Below are 12,296 nucleotides of genomic sequence, written 5' to 3'. Positions count from 1 at the left end.
AAACCCACGCGGACACGGGGAGAACATGCAAACTCCACACAGAAAGGCCCTCGCCGGCCACGGGGCTCGAACCCGGACCTTCTTGCTGTGAGGCGACAGCGCTAACCACTACACCACCGTGCCGCCTCGGTGTCAGATTATTTATAACATATTGGTGATGAACACTGGTCAGAAGGGCCCCCTGGAAATTTTTGCTTGGGGCCACAACAGACTCTAGAATCGCCTCTGCCCTTAGCTTATAGATCCCAAGATCAAGTGGCCCAATATAAATAACATTATAAATAGAAACACTATAATAAATACACAAGTCCCAGCAGTGTCATTGTACAAGGGGAAGTTGGCACCTAGTTATTTCTCATTCATCTCATTATCTCTAGCCGCTTTATCCTTCTACAGGGTCGCAAGCAAGCTGGAGCCTATCCCAGCTGACTACGGACGAAAGGCGGGGTACACCCTGGACAAGTCGCCAGGTCATCACAGGGCTGACACATAGACACAGACAACCATTCACACTCACACCTACGGTCAATTTAGAGTCACCAGTTAACCTAACCTGCATGTCTTTGGACTGTGGGGGAAACCGGAGCACACCCACGCGGACACGGGGAGAACATGCAAACTCCACACAGAAAGGCCCTCGCCGGCCCCGGGGCTCGAACCCAGGACCTTCTTGCTGTGAGGCGACAGCGCTAACCACTACACTACCGTGCCGCACCTAGTTATTTATTTAGTAAAATAATGGAAGATGGTATAAAAGATTTCTTATAAAATGTTTCTTGCTGTTAAGGGTACCCTGTATCGTCTTTTTTTTTTTAAGTGCCATAATTTAAACCATGAATGCAGTGTGAAACAAGCAGCTTAAGAATAAACTAAATATGTTCAAGTTGAAATATTATTACTTCCACATTTTGAACAAATCAAATATTTTGAAGCTACAGATACTGAAACTTTATAATAATAATAATAATAAGAAGGAGTGGCACAGTAGTGTAGTGGTTAGCACTGTTGCCTCACAGCAAGAAGGTTCTGGGTTCAAGCCCAGCAGCCTTTCTGTGACGAGTGTGCATGTTCTCTCTGCATAGGTTTCCTCCAGGTGCTCCAGTTTCCCCCCACAGTTTAAAGGCATGCAGTTAAGCTAACATGGGGCACCCTTGGGTTGAAGTGCCCTTGAGTAAGGCACCTAACCCCCAACTGCTCCCTGGATGCTGTAGTATAGCTGCCCACTGCTCTGGGTGTGTGTTTGTTGCTTCAGGTGGGTTAAATACAGAGAACAAATTTCACTGTGCTTGAGTATGCATGTGACAAAGATGACTTCTTCTAAAAATAAACTTCTATATACCTTTTTTTTTTTAGGTGTAACATGGATCTACATAAAGGACATAACCAAATAAACACATTCAAAACAAATATGATACTCTACAAATAAAACCTCTGTATTATATAAACATTTCAGATATACACCCTAACATGAGTGCTAAATAACAGTGTACAGTACATACACTATATGGCCAAAGTATGTGGACACCTGACCATCACACCAGTGCGTGTGCGCGCGCGCACATGTGAGATTTCCTCTCCAAACTGTTGCCACAAAGTTGGAAGCACAATTCTTTACAATGTCTTTGCCTACTGTAGCATTACAATTTCCCTTCACTAGAACCAAGAGGCCCAAACCTGTTTCAGCAGGACAATGCCCCTGTACACAAAGCAAGCTCTAGGAAGACAAGATTGGACTTGCAACACCAACCACTTGTACAGGAAGGGACAGAGCAAGCTATACTTCCTGAGGAGGCTGCGGTCCTTTAACATCTGCAGGAAACTCCTGTGGATGTTCTCTCAGTCCGTGGTCGCCAGTGTCCTGTTTTACATAGAGATGTCCCGATCCAGGTTTTTGCACTTCCGATCCGATACCGATATTTTTTTTCACTTCCGATCCGATACCGATACTGGCCGATACGATACCGGCCTATCCGAGCATGTATTAAAGTTCAAAGTTATTTACCTTCCTTACCTAGTTGTCAGACTCGTGTTGAAAAGGGTTTTAGTACTCTTGAGAACAGCTAGCCAGCTGAATTAGGTGAGTTTGAATAATACACAATGGTTGATAACAAGAAACTGACCTGTTTATTCAGGGATAAACACAAAATAGACAGCATTATAAATAAAAAAACAGAAATGGCATCAGTGGTCAGTAAAAAGTGCAAATAAGACTGTAAACTGTATCAAAAAAGCAAAGCACATAAACAACCTTATCTGTATCTATAATATAGTCTATTAACTCAGCATCAGTACTCTTCTCTTGAACAAGTGTAAACCAAGGCTTTAAAAATCAGTGCAAATAATACTGTAAACTATTTAAAAACAAAAATGCCTTCTACTCCCCAATCTGCTAGTGTTAGTTGTGTAGGACCTTTCTTTTTGTCTGCAGTTTTTTTAAGATACTCTTCGTGTTCAAATGGTGGTATTTTGCTAAATGCTTTATTAAGTTGGTTGTATTAAAACTTCTTACAGCTTTACCACCACGCCTGACTTTATTGTGGCATATGTTGCACTCCACCTCTTCGTCTTTGTCGTCCTTTAGGGTAAAATGATCCCACACAGCTGACATCTTTACCGTGAAACTACTGCTAAATTTACATCGCCGTGATAATGTAGAAGATGCCACTGAGGTAAATTGTAAGACGCTAATGCTGGTGCTGAAGGTGTGCTGGAAAATGCGGACCGGATTTTGGGGAAACCAGAGCAAAAAACTGGAATGGATTATCTAAATCGGTGCGCTGGGAAACCCGGAGCGGACTTTTTTTTAAAAATGGATCGGGAGTCTGGATCGGAATTTTTCCGCGCCTGCCGATCCGATCCCGATGCGCATTTTTTGCTGATATCGGCGGCCGATCCGATCCTAATATCGGATCGGGACAACCCTGGTTTTACACCGTGGTGTGCTGGGGGGGAGCACATCCAAGGAGGACACATCCAGGCTGGACAAACTGATCAGGCGGGCTGGCTCTGTGGCCGGCATGAAGCTGGACTCTCTGGTGATGGTGGCAGAGAAGAGGTCTATGGACAAGCTATTGAACATCATGGACGATGCCAGTCACCCTCTGCACGCCGTCATGAGCAACCAGAGGAGCCTGTTCGGTGACAGAATGCTCCTTCCCAAGTGCAGGACGAACAGACTTAAAAACTCCTTTGTCCCTCACGCCATCAGACTGTACAACTCCTCTCTGGGGAGGAGGAGGGGTAACAGGAGGACAGAGGACAGGAAGGAGCAGTAGCCTAGCCTGACAAAAAGCAATACTGGACAATGTGCAATATGAATGTGTTTTCATACATCTATTATTGCAATATAATGTGCAATACCTCTACTGCTGGACTTTTAATATCTTATTTTTTATATTTGTATATGTAAATACTTAATTTATCTAGAAGTTCTCTATTTTCTATTCTCTGTTTATCCTGTAAGGATGCTGCTGAAATTTTAATTTCCCTGAGGGAACCCTCCCAAAGGGATCAATAAAGTTCTATCTAATCTAATCCAATCTGTCAAGTTTGGAGTACAAGATTGAGTGCCCTGCACAGATCCTTGAGCTCAACTTCACTGAACACCTTTGGGATGAACTGGAAGTCTGACTGCACCCCCAGACCTCTTCACCAACATCAGTATCTGATCTCACTAATGCTCTTGTGCCTGAATGATCACAAATCCCCACAGCCACGCTCCAAAATCTAGTGGAGAACAGTGGAGGTTATTATACCAACAAAAAGGGGACTACATCAGGAACGGCATGTTCAAAAAGCACAAATAGGTGTGATGGGCAAGTGTTCACATACTTTTGGCCATGAAAAAATCAAATACACATGCAATTCTTTAGAAATATCACACGGGGTCACTATTAGGCTACATTAGACATATTGAGACAAAATCCCCCTACTTTCCCAGAATGCAATATGATGGACCATAGAAAAAGCATGTGTAACGAATGTGCCTGATTAAAACTGCAGTGTAATAAGTAAATAAAAATTGTTCTCGCTCCTATATCAGAAATGTTTCACAAATATCCTTATTGGACATAACATATAGAGCAGTTCAGAAGCTATTTGCTCATACTCCATGTAGAGTGCATTTGTAGTAGGGAGGAATTTGAGGTTTACACACACACACGATGAGCAGTGCTGGGAATTTCGGTTCTTTTTCAGCGAGTCAAATGATTTGACTCAGCTCATCAGCCTGAGTCGACTCCTAAACGGTTCGTTGTTCCAAACCAGGTAGTTGGCGTTATTTATTTATTTTTTTTACCATGTTTTTTAAGTAAATATATTTTGACGAAAATAAGTTATGCTATAAGTTTAACAGCATTGCGTAGATCTCCAACATAAACGGAGAAAAGAAAACGGCTAATTCAGGCAATCGCCTGTCAACGTTCACCAAAAAGAGCCGGTTGAATGAGTCGACTCTTTTGCGAATGACACATTCCGAATACGAGTTGTGAGAGATGGGAGGCGGCACCACGGGTTTTTAGCAACACTGCACCACAGAGAACAGACACAGTCAGGCTTTTTATGAACGTTTAATTACCTTCGCAGGTAGTAATGCGGAAAACGGTCCTATAATGTGGGGACACAGAGACGTGGTCCAGACTTAACGCGGTTAGAGTAGAATAGGGGGAAAAAAAAAAAAAACATGGCTAAGCAATGCTAGCTTCTCACACGCTAGCTAGGATACCCCTTCGAGGCTCCTGTTCAGCTAGCTAATCTGTCGCTGGCAAGCTAACGAAAGAAAAACATAGCGTAAGAGTTACACGATAAAACTTGGGGGGGAAAAAAGCCACCTTGTGTTGAATATTTGTCATGTTCGCCTGTTCTGGCTCGGCGCTTACAGAGAGCATGGAGACACCGGCTAGGACAGCAGCGACCACCGCCGACTTCACCGTGGAGAACGTAGAGAAGGTGAGGAGGAAAGGACAAGAGACATCCATCCATCCATCCACTTTACTCATTCATTTCAATCTGTGTACGCATGATGATGGTGTGGCAATCCTGTCTGCATCATCCTTCAGCCCAGGGGTCCTCAAATCTATCCATAAAGCACACCTAATGATCATTTATAGACCGCATAGACTATAAATGGATTAAAGCAGAGGAATCAGGTGTGACTCCTTTAATTGTGCATCATCTGTGCTCCCTGTACTGTCTGTACTCTACTTTGTAGATCATTATAACCTGTTTGAATCTACCAGCTTGTAGAAAACGACTCAAAAACCATTGGGGTATTCGTGTTTTCTTGCTTTAATTCATTCGTTTTCTTTTCCATCTAGCAATGCAGTTATCACTTTGCACCATTTTTTAAAAATGATTCTCTAGTGTGCAAGGACTTCAAGGTAAACATCCTCCTTTTAACAAGTCAAAATCAGTTACAAGAAGTTTAACTTGGTTTGCGTTTTCCACACTGAGCTTTATCTACGTGCTATTTTCCATGAGGTGTTCTTAAAGTCAAAGCTATAGATTCAACCTTTTTTCAGTCACGGCACCCTTCAGAAGTATGCAAATTCAGAGTGCGAATTACCCCACCATAATTGGGGGTACCATCATGGTCCACTATCATATCAATCGCCGCCCCCATCCCGTCTCGTCTCGTCTCGTCTATGGAAGTCCGTGTCAGTAACTCAACACAATAACTCCGAACAATAATTTTTAATGTCATTAAAGTGCCATTCCACCATTGGATGTATTCTTTGGCATAAAATACAATATATTTTATGACAACATGACTAGACAGAGAAATCTTTTAGCTTCAAAATGATATATCAAACATAATTTTTTGACAGCGACAAGTATATTAATTTTGCGACCAAAGTCACCTACCCTTTTAATTTCCGCGCGATAGTGAAACGTGATGTCATCGGCAGGTTCCCCTTCTTGTGCACAGATTATCAGCAATGGCGGATAGAACGCGATTTCCACTTGTCGATTGCTGTGCCGATATTCACCATCGACCGTCTCCTTTGGGCGTCACTTGCTATTTTCTTTCGCTTCTTTTCCGAAGCTGACAATCGCGTTCTATCCGCCATTGCTGATAATCTGTGCCACGTCACACGTGACGTGGTACACAAGAAGGGGAACCTGCCGTGACATCACGTTTCACTACCGCGCGGAAATTAAAAGGGTAGGTGACTTTGGTCGCAAAATTAATATACTTGTCGTTGTCAAATTATGTTTGATATATCATTTTGAAGCTAAAAGATTTCTCTGTCTAGTCATGTTGTCATAAAATATATTGTATTTTATGCCAAAAAAATACATCCAATGGTGGAATGGAACTTTAAGAAGCATGACAAACCATGCAGTACTACCACAGAAGAAAAACAGCAGTACAACCTGATAACCTTCTTTGTCAGAACAAACTGGGTATCAACACTACAAGTGAGTCACATACAGTATATACACACATGCAGAACAGTCCTGCTGAATGTCTTGCTCTCTTTCGTCCTGCTGTGCCTCTCCTGTCTGCTGGGAACCCATTTTCTTTATTCACATGAACAGTGTATAAAACCTAACTGCACCTACACTTGTACTGTAATTGTCTGTAGATCTTAGTACTAATATTTACTACTTACTCTTTTAACACCAAAAAAATGCCTGATGTCTGGCCCTTTTCTTTGCCTCATGTTTGGCCTACTGTCTCTGTGAATAAAATCAAACAGGGTACTCAGATGAAACTATGAATATCTTAAAAATAATACAAAAGGAATGTAAGTGAAAACAAATTCAAATACTAGCATATGTACTAGGCTATTTTGCCTAGGCTAGCCTACTACCTGGCTCTTTTTATGTTGCCCCCAGAGGTTCTGATTGTAATTTTACATAGGCTTAGCTAGGCCTACATCAGAACTTCTTGTGCCTAATCGCACACACAGGATGGGCCTATGTGCCAAATGAATTTCAGAAGGGCACAATTTATTCATGATAAAATGAGAATGGAAACACATGGAGTTCTTCTCTTTTGAAATGAGAATCGTTTCTCTACCACACTGTAATAAGCTTGATTTAAATAGAGACTTAGCTTATCTTGCTAACTAACGTTGGTAACTAACGTTAACGTCCGTCCACTGTAGCCTACTGGCCTCAGTGGGTAAGTAATTCAACGTATAAAGACGTAACATGAACTGAAAGAAGAACAAATCACTTTCATTTATTAAAGTTGTAAAATAACACATTTTCAACAGGCTAAAAGTTGGTTAGCAGCTAACATTACCAATGCACATCTTCTGCTGCAAACCATAGACTGTATAAATTGCTGCAAACCCATGGACTGTATCTGATGAATCCACTGAATACGGTGTGGGCTAGAAGCTGTTGCTTCTAGCGCGTTCTAGCGCTGCGGTGACTAAAAATGGTACGGTCCACAATAGGGGTGTCTGTCTGAAATCGATTTACATTAAAATGTTCCTACAATAAGAATGCTGAATGGGAGTTGGTTTGAATTATATATTCCTTTTCACAATATCAGAAAAAAATATTGGACCCCCCCAAAACTTATATTTTTGTCTCTTTGGGGGGTACTGGGTCTTCATTGGGGGGTATAGTACCCCCCGTAATTCGAACTATGTGCAAATTCTCAAGGCACCCCCATATAAAATATACGCAGCACGCTGACCATACGCTGACCCCGGCAGTGACATTGTGACATGGGAAAGGGGACCGTGAGACAAATTTTGATGATGCATGAGGCGGCGATGATCTGCATTAGTGTAGCTATCATTTTTTTTTTATTTTAATTCATTTTATTTATTTCAATGTTAGAATACATAATGTTTTGACGTGCCGTGGCACCCGGGTTGAGAGAGGCTGCTATAGAAGCAGCCTTACACTCAAAACCAAATATAACGTATCTAATGCCAGGATCAGACTACATGATATTTTTGTCTTTCACGATAGTCACCATGTCAGATTAAGCAATCATAGTGCCATAAATTCTTGCCGGGTTTTTGTTAAGAGACTGGAACCACTACAAGTTCGACCCCATCGTTCATGTCCGTGTGGGTGTCTCCCATAACCCAGTACGGAAAGTATGAACTGGAACGGGACGGTACATTACAATAGCGTTTCGTTTTGTAAATATTCAGTGGTTTCATACTTAACGTCTTGTATTCACACATATATCCCGTCACATTGTATTAACGTTATATTCACGATATTTTCAATCGAACTTGATCTAAAAGCCCGGAACTCCAATTACGGAATATACCTCGGCGTAACGTCACAAAGAAATCCGTGTTTGTGTTTTGACAATAAAACAGCTAAACAATATATTTTGTTTTTCTTCTAACTTTATTTATCATACGTGACAGGACGGGTTCATCTATAAAAGCAGGATGACTAATGTAAGTACCGATTTAATAAAATGGTGGACGTGACGGATGTCTCTGTGAAACTGGAACAAAAAAGACAAGATTATACATTATGGAAAGAAATGTCACAGAAATGGTATTGTGGGACGGAACACTTGTTATACATGGGACGGAACAGCATATAGAGGATTTCGACGTGACGTCACAGGTGACGTGACGCCCCGGTGTCCGCCATTTTGAAGGTCAAGCTAGCTAATGTCAACAACAGTAGCTGGTATGTTACTGTAGCAATGTTTACGTTCAGTCATTTGGATGACTGTTAAAACCTTTCAGTCTCAAGTTTTTCCTTTACTGTATTTACTAGTTTACTGAGCTAGCGCGCTCGCTCCCAGCCTGCCCGAGCTAGCGCGCTCGCTCCCAGCCTGCCCGAGCGCGCTAGCTCAGTAAACTAGTAAATACAGTAAAGGAAAAACTTGAGACTGAAAGGTTTTAACAGTCATCCAAATGACTGAACTTAAACATTGCTACAGTAACATACTAGCTACTGTTGTTGACAGTATAGTGGATAGTGAAGGTGTTTTCTGCATCTCGCTCCTTTTTCTTTTATGTTTTTTCCCTGGTATTTCCCCACACGCCTGACTGCAGGTCAGGAAGATCACCCGCGCTGCAGCGCTGTAAAGCCAGAAAAAGATAGCCTGGTAACGTGTACAGATCACGTACACCAGCATCATTGATTTTCTGGTGATATCGCTTCTTACTCGCGTCATCTAGGCCGGATAAAATACTCGACAATGAGACTTCGTCATGATCAACAGTGTATCGCTACCGGTAGTCGCCATATTTGTGACCGTCAAAATGGCGCCGGCTACTTGTTGACATAGCAATGGTCACGTGGGTCGAAAACCTCTATAAAAACCCGGAAGGCAAATATAAGAAAATACGTGACTGTACCGTTCTGTTCCGTATCGGGTTATGGGAGATGCGTCCGTGTGTGTGTCGTCGGGAAGGAACGTCAAGAAATTGTCAATCATGGCTATCAAGAAACATGTCGTAGGAGTTGGTGAGAAGATACACAGATTTCTGACATGGTAAACTTTTCGTCACTGTGCCATGTCGCTGTTCGTCGATTGTTTGACACGACAAGGCTTGTTTGTCGTTCCAGACATTCATACTTGAGCCAGATGCTTGGATATTTGTCGTTCACGACAAAATCGTGTATTCAGTTTTAGTGGAAAAATAAGACATTTTGTTCCAAAATTTGTTTGAATAACATTGAAAATATGTTCAAAAATGTGTTTTCTGGCCCTTATTAACAAAAATGAACATTGCTGGGTAACATCTGATAATTTAAACAGATTCTAATTCCAAGGATAAATAAAAATGCTAGTTTTTAATTACTCAATTTTTTTTTTTTATTAGAGATGAACAATCTGTAAGGAAGAGACCTTGCTTTCTTTGCATGCTGACATGTTTTGTTTACACTGAGAGTATGTAACGTTACTATTGATAAATGTGAAATAATTGTAGGTGTGTTCTCGTTAATCAGATTAAGATAAAGGCTTTAAGGCAGATATAAGAGATGAGGAAGGTAAGGAGAATTGATCTTGGACCCCAGGCTGGATGATGGCGTTCATGGCTGAGTCACAGTTTCCTACACGTCTGATAATAGTGCACTGTGCTCATTTCTTTAAAGGCTAAGTGATTAAACACCTCTGATATTCTTTAGACTAAATACAGGGTTGGCTGTAAACAGAAACGCAAGAATATTTTGGTCTGGTATCATATTCAGATGGAAATAGAATAGGCTATGTTTGATGGATGAACACATGATGGAACGTTTTCTAATTCTGTCTAAACGTGCGTGTTTGTCTCTGTCTTTCCGTTGTTAAATACAGGATACAGTCTACGCTAAAGATGGCACTTTTTCTTTTCCGTGCTACAGTCTGGTGTCATGTTTCCATCCTGGACACTTTCTGGTAACTGTATGCCAGATATAAAGTGCTTTGTCTTGTCTATCACACCACATTTAGGTCTGTATGATGGACTGAAACTTCGTTACAGTCCGACTGGAAGAACTGCTGCTGAGCTCTCATTCAGACTGTAGGTCTATTGAGGATCTTTCTCGAAATCAGAAGAGGAGATTATGACTTGGTGTTTAAATCCAGAGCATTATGAGGACAGTAGGTGTGTGAATTATCTCTGGTGGGCAAAGGAGGCTAAATAGACAGGAGAAAGAGAGACAAAAGGTGTAGGTGCTGAAGATACCTGAACTTTGACACTTTCCTCCCTTTTTCCCTTATTTAGACATGGTATTACGGGTGATCAAGCCACCCCGATGATGATAATACGGTGTGACCACCATGTCTGCTAACTCGATAACCACAGGTTCATTTACACGCGGTTTACCCTGAGCTGAAAGTATTACACAGAAATGTCATAATCCTGTTCATTTGATAGAGAGGAAGCACATTCACACAAACTTTATTACAATATATTATATTTTTATTAGCTACTGTTTTTGATGTCATATTGTAAATTAAACTTTATAATTTCCGTGCCACCTTTCCGTTTCCTGTTGAGAGTACGTCATGTGCATTCTGGCTGCCACTTCTCACCGGAGCTTTTTATTTTATCTTTTTTTTGTGTGTCTGTGTGTTTTGTGTAGTTTGATGTTTGTTTTTGAGTGTTTTTGTCCACCGATTGTGGTGTAGCTCTGGACCCAGTTTTGGGCGTCGGTTCTCTCTAGGCCTTGGTTGGCCGTGGGTGATGCCTGTGCTCGTAGCTATGGACTGCAGTGAGCTCGTTGCTCATTTTAACATTGTGGTTGTCCAGCGCTCTGTGCAGCAGTCCTTTAGTGCTTGGCGTGATGTTCCAAGCGATGTTGCTCAGTGGCGGCTGTGTAGGCGGTTTGGGACATACCAGCGCTCTGCGTGGCGGTGCGTCTGTGCTTGCTTTGTGGATTCATGGCATAGTGTTCCGAGTGATGTTGCCCGGTGGCGGTGTGGCGGCTGTGCTGGCGGTGTGGGACTTGTTTTCATGCACCTTCTGGTGGGACTGTGGCTGCTACACCATTGGAATGACATCCTGACCTCTATTTGGTGGACCCCATCCCCCCATAATTGTAAAGCGACCTTGGGTTTTGAGAAAGGCGCTATATAAATTGAACTTATTATTATTATTTTTATTATTATTATAGGTATGTATGTATGTACATGAAACTCAAGCTCACTATTATCCATGGTTTTAGCTGTCCATGTTAGATTTTGGAACGTATCCCTGTGGATACGCTGGTGATCTCAGACCATAAACTTGCCATTATACGGCATTTCTTCTAGAAGCAGTATTACAGAAAATAGGCTAGTTGTTTCCTAAAGGTTATAAAATGGTCTTGTATGATTTACATGGGTGTTTTTTTTTTTTTATTTTTTTTATTTTGGTATGGGATGCATCGTGACACATGACTCCTCAAACTACAAAGGTAATGTAGTCACGTGTCCCCGACCATCTTCATCAGTGGATCCACATCATAAAAGACACATTTGACCCTGTTCATTTCTGAATTTAGGTCTGAACTGTAATCAACTCACAAATGCCCCTTTTCAACCCATAGGGAACAGGTTCTCGAACCAGTTCCGTTCAGGATTCTTTCAACCTTGGTGCCAGGTAGCGAACCGGCCCACGTTTTCACCAGTTTTGAACAGAACCTCAGGGTTCCCCCCCCTAGACATTTGAGAGTCAACATGACTCCCAAGTTTTTATTTTGAGAGTCATGATTCCAGAAGTTTATTCTTCGTTATTATTTCATTATATTGAACAAAGGATGGAAAAATCTAGAGTTGTTTATTTCTAATTTCTGAAAAACACCATTGCATAAACTTTATCCTTTCAGCTTAGTATTCTAGTAGTATTCAGAAATGGCACAGATACTGCTGGAATAACCAGTCAAAT

The 12,296-nt window shown here is 41.6% G+C and overlaps 1 protein-coding gene across 1 annotated transcript in view; it reads left to right on the top strand.

Moving 5' to 3' along the window:
• Positions 1-4,476: 4,476 nt before the first annotated feature.
• Positions 4,477-12,296, top strand: part of ipo13b (importin 13b) — a 113,257-nt gene continuing 105,437 nt past the window's right edge. The window contains exon 1 of the mRNA XM_060917512.1: positions 4,477-4,947. Coding sequence (XP_060773495.1) covers positions 4,849-4,947 — 99 coding nt within the window. The 5' untranslated portion in view covers positions 4,477-4,848. The remainder of the gene's footprint in view (positions 4,948-12,296) is intronic.

The sequence above is a fragment of the Neoarius graeffei genome, chromosome 3 (assembly GCF_027579695.1).
Source record: "Neoarius graeffei isolate fNeoGra1 chromosome 3, fNeoGra1.pri, whole genome shotgun sequence".
Classification (NCBI taxonomy): Eukaryota; Metazoa; Chordata; class Actinopteri; order Siluriformes; family Ariidae; genus Neoarius; species Neoarius graeffei.
Note: the sequence above shows the minus strand (reverse complement) of the source record. Positions and strands in the feature narration are given on the sequence as shown.